Source organism: Melanerpes formicivorus, unplaced genomic scaffold (assembly GCF_026170545.1).
Source record: "Melanerpes formicivorus ecotype bairdi unplaced genomic scaffold, bMelFor1.0.p_v2 SCAF_219, whole genome shotgun sequence".
Taxonomy (NCBI): Eukaryota; Metazoa; Chordata; class Aves; order Piciformes; family Picidae; genus Melanerpes; species Melanerpes formicivorus.
This window is the reverse complement of record NW_027142571.1, coordinates 353,227-376,102: the sequence shown is the minus strand read 5'-3', so window position 1 is coordinate 376,102 and position 22,876 is coordinate 353,227. Positions and strand designations below refer to the sequence as shown.

At 62.0% G+C, this 22,876-nt stretch overlaps 4 protein-coding genes across 13 annotated transcripts; 2 read left to right on the top strand and 2 right to left on the bottom strand.

The window, feature by feature from the left end:
* Positions 1-23: 23 nt before the first annotated feature.
* On the bottom strand, positions 24-1,122 carry MRPL43 (mitochondrial ribosomal protein L43). The gene is made up of 3 exons (XM_068169750.1): positions 960-1,122; positions 435-541; positions 24-252 (listed from the first exon to the last, which is right to left on the bottom strand). The coding sequence occupies exons 1-3, from the start codon at positions 1,088-1,090 to the stop codon at positions 38-40; spliced, it is 453 nt and encodes a 150-aa protein (XP_068025851.1). The 5' UTR covers positions 1,091-1,122; the 3' UTR covers positions 24-37.
* An 82-nt stretch (positions 1,123-1,204) lies between these two features.
* On the top strand, positions 1,205-6,281 carry TWNK (twinkle mtDNA helicase). Of its 2 annotated transcripts, XM_068169745.1 has the most exons (6): positions 1,253-2,326; positions 2,447-2,573; positions 3,099-3,339; positions 3,977-4,084; positions 4,423-4,564; positions 5,200-6,281. In XM_068169745.1, exons 1-6 carry the CDS (start codon positions 1,319-1,321, stop codon positions 5,458-5,460), a joined length of 1,887 nt encoding a protein of 628 aa, XP_068025846.1. In that variant the 5' UTR covers positions 1,253-1,318; the 3' UTR covers positions 5,461-6,281. The 2 variants fall into 2 exon arrangements, with proteins under 2 accessions (XP_068025845.1, XP_068025846.1); XM_068169744.1 differs by having other exon boundaries at positions 1,205-2,573.
* Positions 6,282-6,564: 283 nt separating this feature from the next.
* LZTS2 (leucine zipper tumor suppressor 2) lies at positions 6,565-14,018 on the top strand. 5 transcript variants are annotated; one of them, XM_068169739.1, is made up of 6 exons: positions 6,565-6,603; positions 9,182-9,250; positions 10,199-10,666; positions 11,025-11,540; positions 12,049-12,318; positions 12,408-14,018. In XM_068169739.1, the coding sequence occupies exons 1-6, from the start codon at positions 6,571-6,573 to the stop codon at positions 13,086-13,088; spliced, it is 2,037 nt and encodes a 678-aa protein (XP_068025840.1). In that variant the 5' UTR covers positions 6,565-6,570; the 3' UTR covers positions 13,089-14,018. The 5 variants fall into 5 exon arrangements, with proteins under 5 accessions (XP_068025840.1, XP_068025841.1, XP_068025843.1 ...); XM_068169743.1 differs by lacking the exon at positions 6,565-6,603 and adding an exon at positions 7,449-7,472 and having other exon boundaries at positions 9,182-9,586; XM_068169740.1 differs by lacking the exon at positions 9,182-9,250.
* Positions 14,019-14,117: 99 nt separating this feature from the next.
* On the bottom strand, positions 14,118-22,680 carry PDZD7 (PDZ domain containing 7). 5 transcript variants are annotated; one of them, XM_068169730.1, is made up of 17 exons: positions 21,826-22,680; positions 20,817-21,215; positions 20,501-20,641; positions 19,933-20,107; positions 19,431-19,607; positions 19,086-19,233; positions 18,783-18,843; positions 17,909-18,334; positions 17,232-17,432; positions 16,991-17,032; positions 16,638-16,795; positions 16,345-16,436; positions 16,146-16,237; positions 15,982-16,053; positions 14,959-15,432; positions 14,535-14,635; positions 14,118-14,381 (listed from the first exon to the last, which is right to left on the bottom strand). In XM_068169730.1, the coding sequence occupies exons 2-17, from the start codon at positions 20,998-21,000 to the stop codon at positions 14,232-14,234; spliced, it is 2,694 nt and encodes an 897-aa protein (XP_068025831.1). In that variant the 5' UTR covers positions 21,001-21,215; positions 21,826-22,680; the 3' UTR covers positions 14,118-14,231. The 5 variants fall into 5 exon arrangements, with proteins under 5 accessions (XP_068025831.1, XP_068025834.1, XP_068025835.1 ...); XM_068169733.1 differs by having other exon boundaries at positions 16,991-17,029; XM_068169734.1 differs by lacking the exon at positions 16,991-17,032.
* Positions 22,681-22,876: the final 196 nt, after the last annotated feature.

Genomic DNA, 22,876 nt, shown 5'->3' with positions numbered 1-22,876 from the left:
CAGACAGACACAAAGGCATGGGCTGGGGAGCAAAGCTTTATTTGGGCTGCAAGCGTGGGCCCTGGACATTGAGGGCAGAGGGTTTGTTGGTGAGGGGGTGCCACTGGCCCTGGATGCTGGGGCTGTCAGTGTGGAAGGGCTTGCGGATGCGGATGATGTCCAGGCCAGACTGGCCAGCCAGCTTGGTGGCCAGCTGCACAATCTCCTCGCTTGTCTTGCTGGCGATGAGCTCCTCCCTTACTGTCCCGTTCACTGTGGCAGAGCAGGACAGTCAGGCCAAAGCCACCCCCTCGACCCGCAGCCCCACTCCCAGACACACAGCCTGTGATGGGCAGTTGCCCTTCTGCTGTTTGCCCACTTCACAGAGCCAGGGCAGAGCTGGAAGAGCCATGCCCTGTCTCATCGAACCCCCTGCATTCCTCCCCAGCACTCACAGTACTCAGCCAGCAACACCGGGGCTCGGCCGGAGCGGGGGCTGACGTAGAGAACGACATCGGGGTGCCGACGAGCAAAGTCCATCGCCACCTCCTCAACGAACTCCCTGTGGTGGGGCGTGCGGGGGGGTCAGTCGCGGTGGGGTCATAGGGTAGAGGTCAATGTAGCTCCCATGCCAGGGCAAAGGTCACAGGTGGGACCACCCGTACTGTGGTGCCCTGCCCACAAGAGGGGTCATAGTGCAGAGGTCGGGGATGTGCCACTTGCACGCCAGATGCCATCACCCAGCCTGCCCCTGCGCCGGGGCATTGGAGGTCAACGCTGCCACCTCCCAGTCCCTCCCTATTGCATCAGAGCTCACAGCCCCTCCCCGCAGCTCTGTGGGTCAGAGGTCAGCAGCACCTTCCCTACAGAGGCGGACCAGGGGTCTCGTGATCCCGTCCCACACCAGGTCAGGGGTCACCATGCTCTCCCTCCCCACATCCCGGCGCTTAGGGGCAGCAGCGGCATGCCTCCAGCGGTACCTGGCGCCGCGAGAGTCGGCCGCGATAGGGCTGAAGAGGAGCTGGAGCCGCTGGAGCTGCCGTACGTAGCGGCCCACGCCATTGTGTAGGACGGCAGTCAGGAAGCGGCTGGGCGAGCCGCGGCCCGTCATGATGCTGTCCCCGACGGAAGCGGAACTGCTCCGAGATGGAGAACTTCTGCTTCCAGCTCTCCTCGGAAGTGACGGCCTGAGCGCGACGGCGGGGTCGGGCAATGGCGGCATCCATGGAGCTCCACGTGAGGGGATCGGCCTGAGCCGCCTCGGGCCGCGGGGCGCCGCCGATGCCGATCGGCAGCGGCGCGGGCGGGTGCTGGGGCGGCCCGGGCGGGAGCGGGCGGGATGGCGGCGGTGCCCCTGCGGCCCTACAGAGCCGCCGGCCGCCTCTTGCCTCTGCTGTGCGGCGGGGCGAGGAGCAAGGGAGCTCGGAGCCCCGGGGTGCCGGGCCGCCTCACACAGCGGCGCTACAAGAAGGACGTGCTGCCCTCCCCCGAGGGGCCCGTGCCCTCCGTCTCCATCACCGAGATCCGCCAATACCTGCGGGCCCAGGGCATCCCTTTCCACGACGGGTACAGCTGCCTGCATACCCCCAGCCTCTTCACCGATGGCAGGGAGGTCCAACCGCCGGCGGCGGCTGCCGGCGCGCCTTACACGCTTTTCATTGACAAGACCACGGGCAGCTTCCTGTGCACGGCCACCTTGGCCGAGGGCACGTGGCAGGACTTCCAAGCGAACGTGGAGCTGCGGCACCGTGGTGTTCCCCCTGCCAGCTCAGAGGAGACGGAAGAGGACATGCAACGGGTTCGTGAGGATGCTCGCTGCATCTGGGACCGGGCTCTGCCCCTCTGGGAGCTACTGGACGAGGAAGAGACCAATAAGACTAAGGCCATGTTTGGTATCTCCCTGGTGTCAGATGCCACCCTGAAACGCTTTGGGGTGCGTTATCTGAGGACTGCCAAGTCCCTTGTCTTCCCTTGGTTCAGCACCCGTGATGCCACCCTGAAGGGCCTGAAGCTTGTGAGGGTGGAGAAGAAGGGGGATGCGATAGCTTATGTAGAAGAGACTTTACCTCGCTTTGATTCCTATCGCAATCTTTTTGGACTGCCACTGATTAGCCGCCGAGACACAGAGCTGGTCTTAACTGGGTGGGAGCTGGATGCCTTGGCCCTGCACCAAGCTACAGGGGTGGCCAGCCTGGCCCTGCCACGGGGGGCCACCTGTCTGCCCCCTGTCCTCCTTCCATATTTGGAACAGTTCAAGCGCATCACACTGTGGTTGGGTGAGGACCTGCGCTCCTGGGAAGCTGCCAAGCTCTTTGCCCGCAAGCTGAGCCTCAAGCGCTGCTCTCTAGTGCGTCCTGGCGACCTGCAGCCTCGACCCTTGGAGGCTCTGAACCAGGGCCTGAACCTCACCAAGATTCTGCGTGCTGCCCTGCCTGCCAGCCACAAATCCATTGTCTCCTTCCGACAGCTGCGTGAGGAGGTGTTTGGAGAGCTGGTCAACACAGAGCAGGTGGCTGGTGTCAAGTGGGCACGGTTTCCCGAGCTCAACAAGCTACTCAAAGGGCACCGCAGAGGGGAGCTCACTGTCTTCACAGGTGATGGGCAAATGGCTGGTGGGTGGGAGGAACTGAGAGCTTTTCAGTGCCTTCATCTTCTTGGGAGTGATGCCTTATGAGTTTTATGGGTCCCTTTCTGCTCATGGCTTCAGCTGAGCATCTTGGGGTGCATGAGAGACTGGGGCATATTCCTAAGTGTGGTGGGGCTGGGCACACTGGTGTGGTGATGAGCTCTCTGCCTGGGGTGGCACAGAAAGTCCTGTGTCCCTGCTGAAAAAAAAAGTCCCTGCTGTCACCCATGCTGTTATGTATTTGAGCCCTCTCTGTGCCCCACTGCTGGCTGGTCAGCCCTTCCTCAGACCCCACAGGGACCTGCTGGCTGTTGGAGGCAACAAATGTCCAAATGTGCAGCCTGGTATGAGACACTGCTTGTGGGAGTGCTGCAAATGGAAAAGAAGAGCAATCTCTTATCCTGCTTCCTGGCACTTCCATCTCTAAACAGTTCAGGGTGGGTCAGATCTAATTCTCCCCAGCTAATTTTTCCCATCATTGTCCTCGTGCCAGGCCCAACAGGCAGTGGGAAGACAACCTTCATCAGTGAGTATGCACTGGACCTGTGCATGCAGGGAGTGTGCACTCTGTGGGGCAGCTTTGAGATCAACAACGTCCGTTTGGCCAAGATCATGCTGACACAGTTTGCCGGCCGGCGCCTGGAGGACCAGCTGGAGCTGTATGATGAATGGGCAGATCGCTTTGAGGATCTCCCACTCTACTTCATGACTTTCCATGGCCAGCAGAACATCAAGTATGGTCCTGCACCTTCATCCCCCATGGCATTTACCCCTTGTGGCATGTGCTGCAAGGCCTTGGGGAACTGGGGCTCTTCTCTTGCAGTAGGTTGCAGATTTGGGGCTAGTGGAAGGCATGCTGAGGCTGTTCAGGTCCTGGGGTTGGCAAGTGGGGACTGCATGGCTCAGCTTCCTGCTAGGGTGGGAGTGGAGGAAGGGGACCTGGCCTTGTGCTAGGTGGCTGCTCAAGGACCAGTTTCTGCTCCTGTCAGAATGTGTCCCCCAGCACCCTACTCACCTGGCAGTGCTGCTGTTTGCTGAGGAGGGAGGACAGTCACCTCCAGTTCCTTGTGTTCACCAGGTGCTCTGGTACCTGCATACAGCCCCATGCACTCTGAGAAACCATGTAGGCTGGGCATTCATGGGATGGTGGGCAGGGGCTGTGTGTGCATCTGCTGGATCTTCCTGATCTAAGCTGCCCTTGCCTGTGTGAATGGGTTGCTTGTGTCCTGTGATGGAGGAGAGGCAGAGGTGGGAGGTGCCCAGGAGCCAGCCTGGTATCTCCGAGCTCTGCCTCTCCTAGTCCAGCGCTTGGCTCAGCCTCCCCATTGTGTGGCTGATCACCAGGGCTGATCCCAGTCTTTCCCCGCCCAGGACTGTGATTGACACCATGCAGCATGCTGTCTACATGTACGACATCACCCACGTGGTTGTCGACAATCTCCAGTTCATGATGGGACATGAGCACCTCTCTGTGGACAGGTAGTCCTTCTCCAAGCCACCCCCCCTTCCTCTGCCACTCTCATCCCTGGAGCTGGTCATGACACCCTCGCACAGGGTGTCCACTTTAGTCCTGTCTGGCAGCCCTGTTTCGTTAAAGGGTGATCACTGCCCTGGGAAAGGGTGAACCAGTTACCTGCCATCTGTGTGATGCCCCATCCCTTTGCCCATGTGGGCCTGGCTGCCCTATAAAGCGTGAGCTTGGATCCCTGGGTGCTTCCTGGTCTGGGACTGAACCTGGCAGCACCTTGCTGCCCCCCCCCCCCCCCCTCCAAACCATGCAGTGCCGAGCTCTGACTCCATTCTCGCTGCTGTGGCAGGCTTGCTGCCCAGGACTACATCGTTGGTGCCTTCCGCAAGTTTGCTACAGACAACACCTGCCACATCACACTGATCATCCACCCCCGCAAAGAGGACGACGAGAAGGAGCTGCAGACAGCCTCCATCTTTGGCTCTGCCAAGGTGAGCATGTTCCCAGGAAGGGACAGGGATGTGTTGGGCAGCTCTCACCAGCTCCCACTAGCACCCTGAGTCATTGCTGGTGACCTGCCTGAAAGGTGCTGTGAGTGGCAAAATGTCACCAGGACTGTCACCTGCTAAAGATGGGCAGAGTCCCACTTTGGCCAAGCCTTGGTAGGAAGGTGCAGACAAGCAGGAAACCCTTTGCCAGCTAATGTTCTGTTGGGACTTTAAGTGCAGTTAATTAACGATCATTGACTGTGAGTGGTATGTAGGGTGAAGTAATTAAAGTGGAGCCAGGGAGGGTGCAGGGATGGGCTCTTTGAGTGCTCCAGTCTCTGCCACAGTGCTGCAGTGGTGGGTGGAACGTGCTCTGTGAGTGTGCATGGCCCTCCTCTTCTCTGTGGTTTCCACAGGGCAAGCTGTGGCTCAGCTGAAGCCTGTTTGCCCAGCAGGTCACTGTTGTGTCCCGGGAAAAGGTGAGGGGTTGGTGTTGGGGAGGTGCTGGAGTTGCCATGGCCTGGGACACCCTGCAGCAGGGCTCAAAGGAGTCAGGCAGGCAGCCCATGAGCACTCTGAGCTCTGTGACTCTGGCTGCATCACCAGCACCCTCCTGGAGATTTTTTTTCTCTGCCCAGGCCAGCCAGGAGGCTGACAACGTCCTCATCCTGCAAGACCGTAAGCTGATGACAGGGCCAGGGAGGCGCTACCTGCAGGTGTCCAAGAACCGTTTTGATGGGGATGTGGGCATCTTCCCCCTGGAGTTCAGCAAGGCCTCGCTCACCTTCTCATCCTCTGGAAAAAGCAAGGTCAAGCTGAAGAAGATGAAGGAGGAGAAGGCGTCTAAAGATGCCAAGCAAGTTACAGAGGGAGGCTCAGGAGCCTCCAAGAAGTCATGAGCCCAGCAGGATTGGGAGTGGTGCTGGGAGCACAGGGCTGGGGTATCCCGACCCTTCTCCCCTGGGAAGAGCAGCCACACACTGTCGTGGCCCTTTCTTCTGCCTCTTAGTCACCAGCATGGTGATGGAGCCGCTGTGAAAGGAGCAATGGGCTTGTCCCAGAGAAGAGCAGCCAGAGGAGTGCTTTGGCAAACTGGCTGCTCTGTACTGCTGCTGGGTGCCGGGAGCACGGAGAGGAACTGGATGCAATGTGAGCTGGGTGATGTGGGGCAGTGACCTGCAGTCCTGGACTTGGAGATCCCTGGACCTGCGGCAAGTGTCTAAATTGTGGGTAAAAGGAAGCCAAAATCATGGGCTATCACTGGTGAGGGAGACTGCAGAGGGACACATGGTGGGAACAGCGTCCTGATGTGTGGGGGTGTTTGTTTTGTGTGGTGAAGTGTGGGAGGTTGGGGATGGCTCTTGCCCCAATGCTGTGCACTCCCTGTGGTGGTTGGGAGGTGGACCCCCATGGCATCGCTGCTGCTGCAGGTTGAGGACAGCATTCCCAGCAACCTGGTTTGCTCAGGGTGTCCCCAGCCCCCTTCTGGGGCAACATCACCAGCAGTAAAACCTCAGGGGGGATCAGCCCTTCTTTGCTCTTCTAGGCTGAAGTGGGGGCAGGAGACAGTGACCTCCATGCCCTCTGGTCTGTGGGCAGCAAATACTGTGACATGGGCAGTCCTCACCGTGGCAGATTGAAGCCATGGCTGGATCCTAATCTAATCCCTTGGGCTTTTTTCCTTTCCTAGTTTTATTAAAGCACAAATGTGAGTACTGTTTCTGTGCTTCTATCCCTGTCACTGGGAGACCCTGGGGATGGGACCCTGGCTGGAGAAGGGATGACCCCAGAAGGACTGGGGGGATGTGTTCCCTGTGGTACAGCACATGCTGCCCTGACTCTGGCACATAGGTTATTACAAGCCTCCTCACTGGGCATAGTTTTGCCCTGAGCCATAATGAGGAGCTGGGGCAGGCAGTACACACCCAGCCTCTGTTTTCCGGGGTGCACTGGCTCTCCTGGAAAGCACCACTGGGTGCTGCTTGTGCAAGTGTGAGGGCAGGCTGGGCATGATGGCAGAGGAGGGTCCTGAGGAAGCAGAGGTAAGGCGGAGGATGGCAGCGGGAGCCAAGGCTTCAGTGCAGCTGGGTCAGTGTTTGGGTGCTGTAGGTGTGCCTCCTTGACCTGAGGGCCCCTTCCTGCTCTTGTCCCCTCAGTCTAGCCAGGAGCAGGTGCTGTTACGGGGCTGTGGAAAAGCTCAGAACTGTCTCCCATCCCTTCTTGGGGCTGGGAAGGTTTAATAGGGCTGAGCATGTGCTGGGGGGACCTCTGTGCGTGGGTTGGTAAGGGTTTCTTTTTCTCCCTTTTCCCGCAGGTTGGGGCACTCGGAGTAGCTGCGACATCTCCCAGAGTGGGGAGGTACGGGTGGGAGTGATGTCAAATGAGGCAGAGCCCTCCACTGCCCTCGTGGGGGGGTGCTGGGCTCCTCAAATAACTGTTTTGGGGGGTGTGTAGCCTCGGAAGCGACCTTCACTCCGCATAAATAGGGCATGGAGCGCCCCAGGGTGGGGAACTGGGCTGGCGCAAGGAATGGGATGAGCTCTGCCCTCCCCCAGCTCGGGAGCCCCCGGGATCAACCTGTCGGGGCTGCGCTGGGAGCCCCGGGCCTCTGCTTGCCCCACAACGGCCCCAGAGTGCCTTGTAGAGCCCCTGAAGCTCTGCTGCCCCACAGCTCCCTCCAAGTGCCTCTGAAACACGCCCAAAGCGCTGCAAAGCAGGGGCCCTCCCCACCGGCCTGCGCTGCCCCAGCTCCCCGCTGCCGCCACCCCCCCGGCTCGGGGCGGGGTCTTCCGGGGCGGAGGGGTAGGGCCCGGCGGGAGGCGGTGTCTCCCGGGGGCGGGGCCCGGGGCGGGGCGGGGCGGTGGGGCACGGCGCGGCGCGGCGCGACGCGGGAGGCGGCAGCGGGGCCGCGGTGAGTGCGGGGGCCGAGGCCGGGGGTCCTGCGGGGCCGGCGGCGCTGTGGCGGCGCTGGTGACGAGCTAGAGAGCGGCCGAGTCGTGGGGGCCCCGGGGGGCGCTTCAGGGGAGCCTGCCAGCGCTTGGGGTGCTGGGGGAGCCGGGCCCCCGGGGGCCGATTTGGGAAGGGGCTGGAGGGCGGCGGCCCTGGGGCGCCCGTGGGGCGCCTTGCGGGTGCCTCAGGGACACTTCAGGAGTGTCGTGGGGGTGCAGAGGCCCAGCTGCCCGGGGGGACAGTTTAGGAGATTGCGGAGCACTTTGGGGGTGCTTTTGTGGCACTGTGGGGGAGCTGCGGGACAGAGCAGGCCTAGGTGCGCCGTGGGACAGTTCTCGTGTGTTTTGGAGCGCTCCAGGGACGCTGTAGGGGAGCTGTGGGACAGCACAGGCCCAGGGCCTCTGTAGGACACTTTGGGGGTGTTTAGGGGCAGTCGGGGGGAGCCGTGGGGCAGCAGAGGCTCAGGGAGTCTGTGAGGCACTCTGGGGATGTTGTAGGGCAGTGTGGGGTGTTGTAGAGCAGTACGGGCCTGGGGGCTCTGTGGAGCATTTTGTGGTGTCTTGGAGAAATTTGGGGGTGCTTTGGGGCACTTAGGGAGAGCTGTGGGGCAATGGGGGCCCAGTATTGCTATAGGGCACTTAGGGGTGCCATGGGGTTGGACAGAGTGGAAGTGCTATGGGGCAGGCTGGGTGCTGTGGGGCTCAGTGGGTTAGCAGGGGTGACTGAGAGGGCAAAGAGGGACATGTGACAGACAAGAGAGGCAGCACCACCCAGGGAGCCTTGGGCTTGTGGGGAGAGGTAGAAGGGGAACATAGCTAGGCACTGGATCCACCTCACATGTGCTGGGTGCATGGGGAGGGATGAGGGACTGCTTCCCCCAGCCCTGGGTGGTCCTGAGGTAGCCCATCAAGGCTCAGGAGTCCCCAGGGGCCCAAACACTCCATAAATCAGGATGGGGGTCTGGCCAAGTGGGGACTGAGGCTTGCCTTGCCTTTTTGGGATCAGAACAGTGGTATCCAGCTTTGCTTCACTCCAGTGGCAGTGGCTGGTGGTGACACCGCCCCGGTTGCAGACTGGTTTTACTGGGTGGCTAGAGAGAGGTTTGGCAGGCCTCTGGCAGCCAGCTGAGCTGGCCACCCCTTCCCCGGGTGGCAGTGGAACCTTCTTGGTGGGCCAGGGGAACTTGCAAGCGGGAGAAGATGGAGTCATTTCCCACTGCCTCCCAGGCCAGCGGTGGCAATGTCCCCTCTGATGATCTGCAGGGATCTTGCTGTCCTTAGAGATGTCCCCCTGGCCTGCACATCCCAGAAGTGTTTCACTGGGATGGGGTGCTGTGCTTTGGCTGGCTGTGGCTAGGGTTCCCTAATGTATCCTGTTGGTGGTTCTGTGTCCCTTCCTGGCCCCTGATCTCTGCTTCTGCCCTTTCAGCAGCAGCAGGTCCCCACAGGGAGTTGTCCCCCATCACCCCTCCCGGAATGACTGGAACTCTCCCTGGGTATTGGGAGCAGTGTGCCTGCCACCAGTCTCCACTGCCACCCCGTGTGCCACACTGGCACCACCTGCCCCAGCCCTGCCAGCGGCATGCTTGGATAGTGGGGACTGTGGGGAGCACAGGGACCACTGCTACCGTTTGACACCCTGACCCCCTCCTCTTTCACATTCATGCTTCAGGGGCCAGCAGGGCCGTGTTCACAGTGTGGGGGCCTGAGTGGACCGGACGGATGGGCAGCAGCTGGCAAGGTGTGTGGAACTAGTTGGGGAGTGACACACCTTCCCACCCCGGGGGTGATGGGCACGCTGTGAGGCCACGGCACCCGGTGGTGGCACGTGCCGGTGGGGGCTGGCTTGCCGGCGTCTCTGCCCTGCTCGCTGCTCCCTCGGGTGCTGGCAGGCGGATTGATTGCAGGTGACAGCTCATCAGGCGAGACCGTGCGGGCAGCGGACACCCCCTGCCTGCGCCCTGTGCCAGCCGCAGCTGTGTGCAAGATGCGGTGAGGCAGCAGGGGACGGATCCAGTCCATCGGCTGGCTCCTGTCACGCGGCCGTATGGTGTAGGTTTGAGCAGGGGTGGCCACGGTAGGTCACTGGCAGAGCCCCCTTAGATAGAGGGGAGCATTCAGGGTGGGAAAAGAGGGGCACCCCTGTGCAAAAGTGGCTGTCCCTGCTATCTGGGTCTCCTGCTTGCTCTTCATAGGGACTGTGCTTGCAGCTGCTGTGGTGCAGGCAACACCGTGGGGCAGGCAGGCAGACGGGCAGGCTGCCCGGGAGCTAGCTCTCCACAGGCCTCTCAGGATTTGCCTCCAACCCTGGCATGCTTCCCATGGTGGGGTCATGCCAGGGCATGGTGGAGGGACAGGACTGCATCGCCACTGCCCCATGATGCCACCAGCATCCCAGAGTCCCTAGCAGCCTCAGGATGCTGACCACGACTTGCGGGGTGCTGGTGCCACCCCTCCCCCTCCTCCCACCCCTCCCCCTCCTCCCACCCCCCAGCTACTATGGGTTTTATTCTAGTTCATTTGACATCTCTTTTTGCCTGTGTCTCCTTGGGCTGACAGATGCCCACAAGATTTGGGACAGTGGCCATAGGTCCAGGAATGTCCTCATGCCCACCTGGGGACCCTGGCAGCCAATGGGGTATGGCCAGCAGTAACCACATCTCTGATACCTCCTCTCCCTTGCCCATAGGCTGCCCGTGCACCCCTGCCCACTGGGCCCCCCCCTGCCATGGCCATCGTGCAGACGCTGCCGGTGCCCCTTGAGGCCGTCACTGAGGGGGCTGCGCAGCTCCGCACCACCGCCTGCTCTTCCCCCACTGCCATGGGTAGTGTGGGCAGCCTCCTGCCTGGTCGGCCCCGCCACGACCGCACCAGCCAGCCCTGCGACAGGGAGCCCCCTGCTGCCTCCTTCCACAAGCAGGAGGGGCTGCTCCAGACCACCTCCCGGGACCGCCCATCCCCTGAGGAGCCTGGCGTCACTGTGACCGGCATCACCCACGCCTACGCCAATGGGGGCTTCTGTGGCGACTGGCTCGACGGCCCCTCTCCCACTAGCCCCTGCAGCGACTCAGATGAGCCCCATGATGACCGAGCCCCAAGTGATCACCTCCGGGGCCCACCCCCTAAGCTTGTCCCAGTCTCTGGCAAGCTGGAAGAGGTGAGAAGGGGACTGCAGCAGGGTGGGAGGCGCTAAGGTCTTGACTTTGCTCCCCATGCCACGCTGAGGCTGCCAGTTCAGGCATGTGAACTGAAGCCACATAGCCACAATTTTGGTGCCCCCGGGGAAGTGGTAGTCCCCATGCCCTTGGTGCCCCCTCCTTTGTGCTGGGGTAATGTGTGGGAGTTCACCTGAGCAACCAACGGAGAGGGGATGGAGCAGGCTATGACTGGCCCTTGTCTTCTTTGACATGCAAAGGCACCGGGGCTGGAGACTCCCACAGTCACTGCCCTGGGCAGCCCTTGGGAGGGCAGTGAGTCTCCTCTAGCCCTTCCGCTCTCCTTTCTTCTCCTGGCAGAACGTGGAGAAGACTCTGATCCGCCCCATGGCCTTCAAGCCAGTGGTGCCAAAGCTCCGGGGTGCCCAGCCAAGCACGCGCCCAGGGCTCTCAGAGAGCCAGGTGAGCCTCACCCACTTGTTGGGTGCTGAGAAGCCTGGCTCTCTGAGCTGCCGTGCCAGCACCCTCTCAGACTCGGGACGCAACTCCCTCTCCAGCCTGCCCACCTACAGCACAGGCTGCAGCCAGCACCCTGAGGTGGGCACCCTGCCAACCACTCCTCATGGTCCCCCCGACCCTCTGGGGGGCTGCCGCCCCTCCAACTCGGACAGTGGCCGCTCGTCCTCTAGCAAGAGCACAGGCTCACTGAGTGGCCGGGGCCGGCCCTCCTCGGAGAGTGGCTCCTGTGGGCGTTCTCCCCTGCCTGGCGAAGAGGCCATGCTGATACGGGAGCTGGAGGACAAGCTGCGGGAGAGGGAGGCTGAGCTGCAGCTCCTGCGGGACAGCCTGGATGAGAACGAGGTGGCGATCTGCCAGGTATGCCCCTAGAGTTCCCCTGTCCTTGCCACCCTATCCAGGGTGCCTCGTGGACATTCCCCCTGACTTGGAGGCAAGAACTGCCTCTGGGGACCCTTTACAAATTCTTGTACGGGGATAACTTTTCTGTGAGCCTGGGAATGAGTTTTCCCCACTGGGAAAACCTTTCTCTTGGGAGAACCTTGTATCACCTGGGGGGGTGGTGGGGTGTGTCAGTAGTACTGAATGAAGTGCCATGGGGTGCCGTTTTAGATGCACCTGAGTCTCCACCCCACTGACGATGTTGCTGGAGCAGCTCTGGTTTCTGGGGGTGCTGACATGGAGGGGCCAGCACACCAAGAGATGGGGTAGCACCACTATGTTACAACTCTCCCAGGCCCTTCATTTGAGGGGGATGTGCTACTCCCATCCCAGGGGGCAAAGGGGTGTCTATTCCAGGGGAAGGGCAGCAGAAGCATGAGGGTGCCATGCCACCCACCAAGCATGTCCATCCACCCACACTGTTCAGGTGTATGAGGAGAAGCAGCGTCGCTGCGAGCTGGAGCTGGAGGGGCTGCGGCAGCGCTGTGCAGCCCAGGCACGGCAGGCAGCCCAGGCAGCACAGCGTGGACAACAGGTCCTGCAGCTCCAGGTACTGCAGCTGCAGCAAGAGAAGAAGCAGCTGCAGGAGGACTTGGCCCAGCTGCTACAGGAGCGGGAGCTGCTGGAGCGTCGCTGTGCCTCCTTTCAACGTGAGCGCACTGAGCTGGCACCCCGTCTGGAGGAGACTAAGTGGGAGGTGAGTTGCCCCACAGCACCGGGCAAGTTGGGGAATGGGGGCTCTCTCTGGGGTTTCTGGCCACGACCCGAGCCCTGTTGTCCTTGCAGGTGTGCCAGAAGTCAGGGGAGATCTCACTGCTGAAGCAGCAGCTGAAGGAGGCGCAGGCAGAGCTGGCACAGCGGGGAGCTGAGCTGCTGGGGCTGCGGGCACAGCTGCGGGAGGCACGGGCACAGCTGCAGGCTGGCGAGCATCGGGTGCAGGGGCTGCAGGAGGCTGCCCGCCTGAAGGCGCTGGAGCTGGAGGTCTGTGCCAACGAACTGCAGCGTCGCAAAAGCGAGGCTGACCTATTCCGCGCCAAAGCCGGACGCCTTGAGCAGGAGGTAGTGGGGCTACGGGAAGCAATCCGTGGGTGGTGCCCTCCGTCCGGTGAGGGGTGCCCCCAAACCAGTGAGGGATGCCCCCAACCCGGCGAGGAGCCCCATGGCAGCATGGGGCTGCGGCAGCAGCTGGAGCAGCTGCAGGCAGAGGTGGCCCTGGAGCGGCAGCGCGGGCAGGAGCAGCAGGACGCCTTCGAGAGGGAACGCAGCACGTGGCAGGGCGAGAAGGAGAGGGTAATCCGCTACCAGAAGCAGCTGCAGTACAGCTACATCCAGATGTACCGCCGCAACCGGCGGCTCGAGCAGCGGCTCCAGCACCTCCGGCTCCAGGGCGAGGACCACCCACCTGAGCACTGTGAGCCCCCCGGCTCTGACCCACACTTTGAGGAGATCACAGCCACTGAGATTTGAGATGCTGCCAGCCCTCACCCCAAGCTCAGAATCTGGGGGGGTGGTCTTTACCCCCTGGGATTTTGGGAGGCCTGGGCCTGTGGGAGATCCCTGCAGAGACCACTAGTGCTGGGAGGGGGCAGAGGGGACCGCAGACACCGCCCCCTCTCCAGCATGGAGGTGTTCAGGCAAGGGTGCATCTGCACCCACCACAGCAGGGAGTGCCCGTGAGGTAAAGGGCCAGGTGGGTGCAGAATCACGGGCTCAGGGCTGCCCAGAGCTGATTGCTGCTGATCCTCTTAGTGCCCAGGGGATTAGCAGCACTGGCTCCAGCAAGGGTCACCTTGGGCACAGGGAGGGTTGGCTTGTTCCCTCTGTCCCCAGGCACTTCCCAAAGGGAATGGCATATGCCAGCCCAGGCCAGCCTCCCAACCTCCACCTCACCCCCCGTGTGTTTGTCAGGGGATTTGTTTCTGTGCCATTTTAAATAACTCTATTTTTATAGGACCTAACAAAACATATCACCCTCTCCCAGCTCACACTCTGCCTGTCTGTGCGCCCTCACCCCAGCCACAGGGCAACTTGCCCTCAGTGCCTTTCCCATACACTTGACCCCAGTGTTCTTGTTCCCTCCCCTCCAAAAAAAAAGCCTAGCCCATGCCCCTGTGATGCCCAGGCTGCCCGGGGAGAGGGGCATGGTGCCAAGGGTGTCAGCTGGGGACACTCTGGGGACACCTTAAGGGTGGGCAGAGGTGGGTGGCCAGCTGGGTATACAGAGGGGTCAAACCAAAGGAAAAGTCTGGCTGTGCCCAGCTCTGGCTTGTTTGCCCCCAGCTCTGGGAGGGAATTTTTGTACTTTATTTTGGTTGTGTCCCATTCCCAGAGCCTGGCTCAACTGTGTACCACCCAGAAATGCTAATTAAAAACAAGCCCCTGGCTGTGTTTTTTTCAGGCCTGTGTCTGTGTGTCTGGAGCAGGGTCACAGGCTGCTTGTTCTCCTCACATGTTGCCAGTGGTGCCCCCACCAGGGTTCTGCTGCAGGCAGCTCCTCCATGCCCATCAAATGGGTCTGGCTCTCACACCCTCTGCCTGTGCTGAGACTGGCCACAGTCTGGTGCAGGAATGAGCACGGGCCGGCTCCTTGAACAGGGTCGATGTGCAGCATCACTCCAGAGGCGCTCCGGGCACCCGCACCACCAGCTCCATGGGCTCCTTGGCTTTGTTGCGGTAGGCCTGGCGGATGATGTCCACCGCCCGCTGGTGGGTGACGTTCTGCAGGCTCTCCCCATCGACGGACACCAGCTCCTGCCCAGCCTGGCCCCCACAAGGGAAGGTAGCAGAGTGAAGTATAGCCACTTCTAGGGTGGCAGGGGTTGCCAGCACCCCGTGGCATCATAGGATGTGGATGTTTGGATGCCTGCCCACCCTCAGGGTGTACTGGGTCCGCCCCCCAAGATCCTCCCATACCTTGAGGATGCCACTGAGGAAGGCAGCTCCTCCAGGAAAGATCTTCTCGATCTTCACCACTGGCTGTGCCCTTGACTCAATACCACCAGAGATGCTGATCCCTGTGAGGGAGCCACAAGACACTCATACCCAGGTAGGCTAGTCCCCCCACCTGTTCCCAAGCACAGCACCCCCTCCCCTAGGAAGCTATGCCTCCATCCTGCCCTATTTTGGTAGGTGCGACACAGACGAGGGGCTGGGGCAGGAGCAGCTCCTCTTCTCATAGTACAGTTTTGGAGGAATGCTTTGGGTTTTGCCTCCTGGCCTCTAAAGAGGGTACCCCTTGCCAAGAAGGTGCTACTCATCCCAGTAATACTAGTCCCAGGAACAGTGTTCTCACCCTGTCCCCACCCCACCTCTACGGTCCCATGCATGTGCCACCCACCCAGCGAGTGCTTCAGCTTGGAGAGGGTGACAGTGAGCAGCCGATACTCCACCTCCTCTTCCTCCCTGCCAGCATCTTCAGGGCCGTTGATGGCTGCCCCAGCCCTTGCCTCACCCCCCGGCCCCCCGAAGAGAGGTGCAAGGGGAGACCGTGCCCGCCGGGGCTTCCCCAGAACTTCGGTAGATGCTGTGCCAGAGGGCTCCTTGCGCCAGGTGCTGCCTAGGTGCCCATGCCCCTCCCCAGGGAGGGGCTTGGTCAGCAGCCAGTTGGGGGATTTCGGGCTGGTCGCGGGTGGGGGGCGGCTGGTGCAGGCATAGGCATCCACTGGCACATCGGGGAGCGGGGTATAGGTGCGGGGGTGAAGCCGGCGGGGACCGGGGGAGGCCCGCGGCCGGCCCGGGCTTGCCTGCAGCCCCCCGGCTTCTTCCGGCTCTGGGGCCCCCGCCGGCTTCAGCAGGAACCCGCCCCGATAGTCTGCAACGAGAGGGGCTCAGGGATCTCGCAGGGACGCCACAGCCCCGCTCCCTGTTACCCCCCACCACCCAGTGCTCCCTTTGGAATCCCATAGCCCTACTCCCTAGGACCCCCCACCACCCAGACACTCCCAGGGGTCTCCTGGGGACTACAGGGCACTGGAACCTCTGCCACATAGGGATCACTCCTCAGTGCCAAGGACCCCAGATCTTTCTCACCCAGGGACATTCAGACACCTTAGCTCTCCTCTCTAGGACATATGACATCCATGGACCCCCCCCACCCCCACCCCAGCTCCCTCCATGGACTCTAGGTTCTCCTCCCCAGAATCCTGCCAATCCAGGACACCAGACATCCTAGAGACACCAGACATCCTAGAGACACCAGACATCCTAGAGACACCAGACGTCCTCTCTCCTAGGACCCCCTACCCCCAGGCATCCCAGCTCCCTTTCTCCTCCCCCAAAACGGCCCCATACCACCTCCACCTCACATTCCCCACCACAGAGCAGCCTTGTGGCCAGGCAGACCCCATGGGGTGCCACTTACCAGGCACTGGTGTGATGAGGTGTCTCTTGGGGGGGATGTCATGATGGGCTGGGCGGAGGGCAGGTGAGCGCACTGCAGTCAGAGAGCCAAGAGTCACCCCTTGAATTGTACCAACCCCTGCCTGCTAGCCCCTGCCCCCTTGCCAAGGCCAAGGCCGGCTTTACCTGAACGGCTCTTTAGAGCATCAAAAGCTTCCAGCTCCAAGGGCATCACCATGCTGTCAAATCGACCCAGGTCTGTGGGGGCCACCACACTCCTGCCAGAGCAGATGGGGGACAAGCTGTGGCAGCCTCTGGGCTGAAGAGTGTACGTGAGGCTTCAGGTCCATCCCACCCAGCTGGGTGGTATCAGGGTACCACCTACCTCACATCCCTCAGCAGCATGACCTTCTCTGGCCGGTCCAGGATAGCCAGCAATGGCCGCACTAAATCCTCCACGCTGCCCTCATGCAGGTACTGTGGATGCAGGAGAGGTGTCACTGGATGGGTGCTGCCCCATCCCCCATGCCTCCATTTACCTCCCAGAGCTTAACAGGGGCACTTGGTGTCCACTGATCATGATGCATCCTGGGATGCAGGAGCTGCCCGGGGAGGAGCATGGGGTGCTGGCACTCCCCTGCTCATGCACTCCCCTGCATGCTGCCCGTGGTGCCATACCCTGGAGCAGTGGCGGAGCACGGCTGTCACCTCGTCGGGGCTGAGGAGGCGAGCAGCAGTGTCCTGGATGTGCGGGAACCGGGCCTCGGGGTCGCTGCCATTGGGCTGCAGGGCAGTGATGCTGGAAGGGCCCAGGATGCTGGCACGCCGGCTTTTCTCTGGGTGAAGGGGACACAACGAGAAAAGGTGGCCAGCGAGGCAGGGACCACAAATCCCACAGCCCACAAATTCCCCCGTGTTCCCCCACCCCGACAGCTTGCTCCATGCTAGACATACAGATGCATGCAATGTGAGGCCAGGCACATGCAGAGCCTGCCCCACACTCCCCCCAGGCACATGGGCACCCCTGTTACCCCGTCTCAGGCTCCGGATGACAAACTTCTGCACAGCACCTACTGCAAGGGAGATAGAGAGGAGTGAGTGCCCAGGGGAGGCCAGTGGCATCACTGCCCATTACCAAAATTGCATGCCTGGGGACCATCTCCACATGCCCCCACTCCATGCCCAGTATTTCACAATGGGGATGCAGTATGTGCGTAAGGGGTAACCAGTCCCACGTTGGGTTCTTCTCCACCTTGTCCCCCAGCCTGGTACCTCTGTCCCCATCGGGGCGTCCTGGGGACTTGGCGCGTGCCCTGCGGTCAGGGGCGGGGGGCTCCTGGCTAGGCAAGGCCCAGCTCTGGCTGGTGGCACGGCCTCCCTTGAAGAAGAGGTTGACAAGGGTTTTGGAGCGGTGCAGCCCTGGGGGTGCCCCCCATGTCCCTTGTCCCTCTGGCTTCTTCTTCCGCTTCTCCTCTGAGGATAGAGAGGGAGGGTTGGAACACAGAAGCTAGAAGATGACACCTCAGTGTTTGGGAGGCAGGGAACTTGGGAGGGCACGGGGAGGAGCTACTGTGAGGCACTGACTGGAAGAGTCCTGCTGTGGGGTGCAGGGATGCTCCAGGGCCCATGGGGATGGGCTCTGGGGTGTCTGACAAGCCCTTGGGACAGGGCTGGGGCTACACAGGGCTATAGAATGCCCAAAGCTGATGACCAGGAGTCCACACAGGCTCGTGGCTATAAGGCACCAGGGCAGGGGACAGGGACTTGGCTATAGGATGCCCAAGAGTGGGAGCCATGTGGGTCAGGGCCTATAGGATTCTTGAGTCTGGGACAGGCTCCATGTGGGACAAGGGCTTAGCTGTCAGACTGCCAGAGCTGGGGCTGCAGGGTTGAAATGGGACCCTGGGCAGGGATGAGCTCCATGCACGGGACCATGCCCTGGTGCCTACCAGCAACAGTGAGGTCACTCTGGGAGCGTGTGATGGGCTGTCGAGGCCGGCTGAGAGCCAGCAGCAGTGCTGTCTTGGGTGAGTGGGTGAAGGTTCGGCGTGGGTGGGTGCCAGAGGGCTCTCGAGTGGCCTGGCCCCGGATGGCCGTGTCCCGCAGCAGCTCGGGGGGCCGCACCGTGCGCCGCGTCTCTGGCAGCCCTTCAGCTGCTGGCTCGGTCTGCATGGCCCTCTCGGCACGCTCCCGGCCCCAGCCTCGCCGGGGCCCATCCTCCGTGGAGATGGCCACATCCACAGTGCGGGTAGGGGACACTGGGGTGCCTGTCCCCAGCCCGTTCACTGTCCCTGGCGCTGGCCCCGAGGAGTAGGAGGAGATGGAGGAGCTGGTTTCCGAGGTCTGAGACAGCTGCTGCAGCTGTCCATTGGTCACTGCAAAGACACAACAGGGATGTGGGGTGACACACTGCAGAGCCACAGGAAGCTCCCCATTTTCCCTGAAGATGGGGCACATGTGGGAATCCTTAGGACTACAGGGACTGCAGGGCTGCTGGAGGACAAATGGGGAGCTCTGTGTCCCCTACAAGGGACATGGGGGTCCCACAGGGTTGCAGGAGCCAGCAGGCTACTGGCCATTGCATAGAGATCTTTATGTCCCCTCTATGGATAGGGACATGAAGGATCCTGTGGGGCCACAAGAAGTCCATAAAGATTGTGGGGATGTTAACTATGGCACCAGAGCTTCATGCCCCTTCCAACGCCAGGGAATCCCATAGCATGTGGACCTTTTACCCTAGAGTACCCAGACACTGTCTGCGTGAGGGTCCCAGCCCCTCCACCCAACCCCATGCCCTGCCAGTACCCACGGCACCGCCCTTACAGCGACTGAGCCAGCAGTACTCGGCCACCAACTCCTTGTAGGCAGGGAACCGTCCCGTCTCCTAGGCAGAGGGGGAGAAGATGAGGGGGTCAGCACATACAGGCTGCCCTGGCGAACCTGATCCGGTGCCAGCCATGAATAATGCATTACCACCCCCCACCCCCCCCCCCCCGCCTGAAACCCAACCAGGTGGCAGCAGCTGCACCAGCCCCATGGGCGCCAGTCCCAGCTGGGCAGTGCCAGTGCGGGGACATGCCGACCTCCCGCCTTTCCTAGGAGTCCCATGAGGCCAGGCATAGGTACCTTGATGGTGAGCATGATGTGGGTCTGTCCCTTGAGCACCTCCACTGCCTTGCTATGGCTTATGTCTTCAAACTTGACTCCGTTGGCTGCAAGGACTTGGTCTCCCACCCGAATGCCATTCTGCTCTGCCAGACCCCCAGGATCCACCCTAGGGCAGCAGTGATGGGGCAGGATGGCGCCAAGCCCTTGCTGGAGCCCTGCTCCTGCCCTACACCTCTGCCCAGATGCCCCAGCACCTATAGTGGTGGTGCCCAGTTTTATGAGGGAGAGAGAGCAGGTTTCCCCAGCATGGGCACAACAGGGATTGGGGCACCACGACTCCCTTGTGCCCCGAGGTGGCCATACTTGGAGACGTAAATGCCGAGGCCGAACTCCCTGCCGCCCCGGATGTTGAAGCCCAGGCAGTAGTCATCAGAGGTGGTGTAGAGGTGGACAATGCGCCGCAACCCATCCTCAGAGCCGCTCTCTGATGGCGTTGAGCCACTTTTCTCCACCACCAGGCGCCTGTTCACCACATCCACCCTACAGCATGGACACAGTGTTGGGGGGCTCCACAGTCTGACTCTCATCCTCCATCTGGATGGGGCAGTTGGTGTCATCCAGCAGAGAACAGCAATAGGGATAGATGTGAAGGACGGGACTTGCACCCACTCTGCCTGCTCCAGACTTTCCTACCCCAGCCTGTGCCCCACCTTTGTCAGAGTCCCTAGATGTGCTTTTCCACCTCCCTGGAGGTCCCCCAGTTCTGGGATCCTTCCTGTCCCTCAGCATCCCTCACCAAGCCTCCCCACCATGCCCTCTATGAGGTTGGGCTTTGGGGTGCTGGCATAGGGGATGCCTTACTCACCATGCTGTCTTCTCCTTGGAGAACTTGATGCCTGGCACACGGCCCATCCGCCGGACCACCATGCGGAGGCGGTTGTTGCCAGTGAGGACCTTGACAGCACTGCTCATGGTGATGTTCTCGAGGCTTATGCTGTTCACTTCTGTGATCTTGTCACCAACACACAGCCCAGCTTGCTCTGTGAGGACACACGGCTCAGCTGAGAATCTGACCTGGCACTGATAACTGTTGTTTCGTGTACCCTGCCTAAATGTGTCCCCAGCCTGATCTGAACCCCCTGGGAACAGAGGCATGGACAACTGGCAGCTGTACTGAGGCCACGACAGGCACATGGGACTTGTCACCTTGGATGATAGAGCTCAGAGCCACTAGCATAGGACTGCCACTCCTGTCCCCTGCCCTTCTTCATGTGAAGCTTGAAAACTCCATGGTCAGAAGAGGCAGGGAGCAAATGGCAACTTGCCACTGTGAAGAGTAGTGTTGCTGTGGCAGTGTGTCACGAAGAGCTACCTGAGAGGGTCTTGCTGGAAGTGCCTGTCCCCGCTGGTGTCCCTCACCCTGTCTTACTTACCAGCAGCGCTGCCCTCCTCCACCTTGCTGACAAAAATGCCCAGCCCATGCTCAGAGCCCCCACGGACACTGAAGCCCAGCTTGCCATCCGCACTCTTCTCCACTGTGATAGCATTGATGATGTCGCTTTCATTGCTGCTAGCTGTGGGGACAGAGGACAGGAGGTGTCACGCTGGCTGGGTGTAAGCAACAGCATCTTGATGAGCGTGTCCTCAGTACCAGGACAATTCTCCTTGCCCCCCGACCCAGGGAACACAAATATCCAGGCTCCCTTGGTCACGTGGGTGGGCAGAGGGCTGGGAGGGTACCATACGCACCTTCAATGGGAGTGTTGATGAGGATGACACGGCCCATGGGGGAGGCAGTGCGGCTACCCTGTGTGACCCCATTGACCAGCCGGCTCTGCTTGCTGAGGAGGCAGTGGGGAGCCAGGCTGGCCTCACTGCTGGAGCTCCGTGACCTGCTGCCCGACGTCATCCCTGTGTCCCAGCCTTGGGCCATGGTGGTACTGGGCACCCCAGCGTCCTGGTGTCTGGCTTGAGGCTGGCCACGTCCTCACAGGGCCGAGGCTGCCCACTGGCCAAGGGGGGACATGGCATAGTCCAGCAGCACATGCCCAAGCTCGGGCACCACTCCCTCTTAGCAGCACACTTCCAGGGCCAGATGGTGTTGGTACTTGATGCTGGCAGAATGAGTCCTGGGCATGGCGACACAGCCTGGAGCAACAAGGAGCATTGTGTACCCGTCTCCAGACTTGTCCCCACCTGCCTTATAGAGCTCTGGGAGCAACACTGCTGCAGGGAATCTGGGTACTATCACTGGGGTGGTGAGCACAGGCTGACCTGCCCTGGGACAGGGATACTGGGGCACAAAGGTGCTTTAGCTGATGACACAAAGCCGGAAAGGCTTTGGAAAGCATGTGGGGATCTCAGCTTTATTATAGAGAGAAGGACCTGACCTCCCTGGGCCCTCCCTGGAGTGGGCTTGCAGCAGGAGGGGTGCAGAGCCCCTCCCCGTCCTCCTTGTAGCCCCTCCATATTTACACCACCACACAAGCCCACTGTCCCCCGGGGCAGTTCCCGCGGGGATTTTCTGAGTGTAGGTGAAACGCCATCACAGGCCCCCCCGCTTCATCCCCCGTTCGCCCTAGCCTGACCTCAATAAATAAGTGATGGCCCCGGCCAGGGGGACACACTGGTGTCCCCGTCGCCTGCCAGCCCCCCAAGGAGCCCTCCCGCTGCGCGCAACCCCCCACCGCCATCCGGCAGTGCCCCCGCCACGAAGGGGCGCCTGGGACACACCCCCCTCGTCCCGTGCCCTCCTCACCTGTCCCCATGGTGCCACCGGCGAAAGAGACGCTGGGTAGCGCGGGGGGGATGGAGAGGCCGAAGAGGGGGGCCAGCACCACCTCCCACCCCCCCGCCTGAGGGGATTGGCTGCCCCTGCGGGACCGGCGTGGCCATCGGGCGCCGAAGCTGTCAATCACGAGCGGCCAGGGCTGGCCTTGCAGGTGGTGGGGGGAGCCCTGTGTGTGTGTGTCCCACGACCACGGTTTGGGGGAGCTCAGGGGAGAGCGTTCTTCTGTGGGGCTGCGTGGGGAGAAGGCTGTGGTGCCCCCACGGCGTCCGAGACCATCCCTTAACGCGGAGCGTCGTGGGGGCTCACAGGGGAAACTGAGGCACGGCCGGGGGGAGTGTGCAGCGTGTCCCCCGCTCACCGCTCCGATAATGTGCGCCGGTATCCCCCAGTGTCGCCCTCCCTGGGGGGGCATCGCCTCCACCCCGGACTGTCCGCGGCCCCCCCGGCGGGGCCCGGCGCCGCCAGCTCGAACCCGACACCGCGGCGGTTTCAGGTGATGCGGGGAGGGGCGGCGGGGAGGGGGCGGGGGCGGGGCACGGACAGGGGGGGTCCTCCCACTGGTGCAGGGTCCGCACTGCGCCTCGGGGCAGCTCCCCCGGGACCGCCCGACACCGAGCTGGGTGGGGGCACGGCCGGCGTGGGGACACGCACCCACATGCACACACACCCCATGCACCGACACGCCCACGGCATGCGTGTTTGTACCCCTGCGCACGCCCACGCGTGCGAGCCCAACGCACACTCACAGGCACCCCCGGACGCACTCGCACGCGGGCACGACTCCGCACACGCACGTGCAGGCACGCACCGCCCCGGGCGCGGACGGGCGCTGCCCTGCGCGCGCACACAACCGCCGCGTCACGCGTGGACACAGGCGCGAGCACAAGGTTACCAGCATGCGCGCGCGCGCGGCGCCGCGCGCTCCAAACCCCGCGTGGGCCAGCGGGAACGGCCAACGGGAAAGGGGACAGCCTCGCGCAGGAACACGCGTGTGAACACAGGCCCCCGAGCGCGCGGA

Excerpts from the sequence above, each read along its gene's own strand:
- LZTS2 (XM_068169739.1), top strand. The coding sequence starts at position 6,571 with ATGATGGCAGAGGAGGGTCCTGAGGAAGCAGAG. Across the intron at positions 11,541-12,048 it reads ACGAGGTGGCGATCTGCCAG|GTGTATGAGGAGAAGCAGCG; the intron begins GTATGCCCCTAG and ends CACACTGTTCAG. Across the intron at positions 12,319-12,407 it reads TGGAGGAGACTAAGTGGGAG|GTGTGCCAGAAGTCAGGGGA; the intron begins GTGAGTTGCCCC and ends TTGTCCTTGCAG.
- TWNK (XM_068169744.1), top strand. The coding sequence starts at position 1,319 with ATGGCGGCGGTGCCCCTGCGGCCCTACAGAGCCGCCGGCCGCCTCTTG. Across the intron at positions 2,574-3,098 it reads GGAGCTCACTGTCTTCACAG|GCCCAACAGGCAGTGGGAAG; the intron begins GTGATGGGCAAA and ends TCCTCGTGCCAG. Across the intron at positions 3,340-3,976 it reads CATGGCCAGCAGAACATCAA|GACTGTGATTGACACCATGC; the intron begins GTATGGTCCTGC and ends TTCCCCGCCCAG.
- PDZD7 (XM_068169730.1), bottom strand. The coding sequence starts at position 21,000 with ATGGCCCAAGGCTGGGACACAGGGATGACGTCGGGCAGCAGGTCACGG. Across the intron at positions 18,844-19,085 it reads ACATCATGCTCACCATCAAG|GAGACGGGACGGTTCCCTGC; the intron begins GTACCTATGCCT and ends CCCTCTGCCTAG. Across the intron at positions 17,433-17,908 it reads GAGTGACCTCACTGTTGCTG|AGGAGAAGCGGAAGAAGAAG; the intron begins GTAGGCACCAGG and ends CTCTATCCTCAG.
- MRPL43 (XM_068169750.1), bottom strand. The coding sequence starts at position 1,090 with ATGACGGGCCGCGGCTCGCCCAGCCGCTTCCTGACTGCCGTCCTACAC. Across the intron at positions 542-959 it reads GCCGACTCTCGCGGCGCCAG|GGAGTTCGTTGAGGAGGTGG; the intron begins GTACCGCTGGAG and ends GCCCCACCACAG. Across the intron at positions 253-434 it reads GGTGTTGCTGGCTGAGTACT|TGAACGGGACAGTAAGGGAG; the intron begins GTGAGTGCTGGG and ends GCTCTGCCACAG.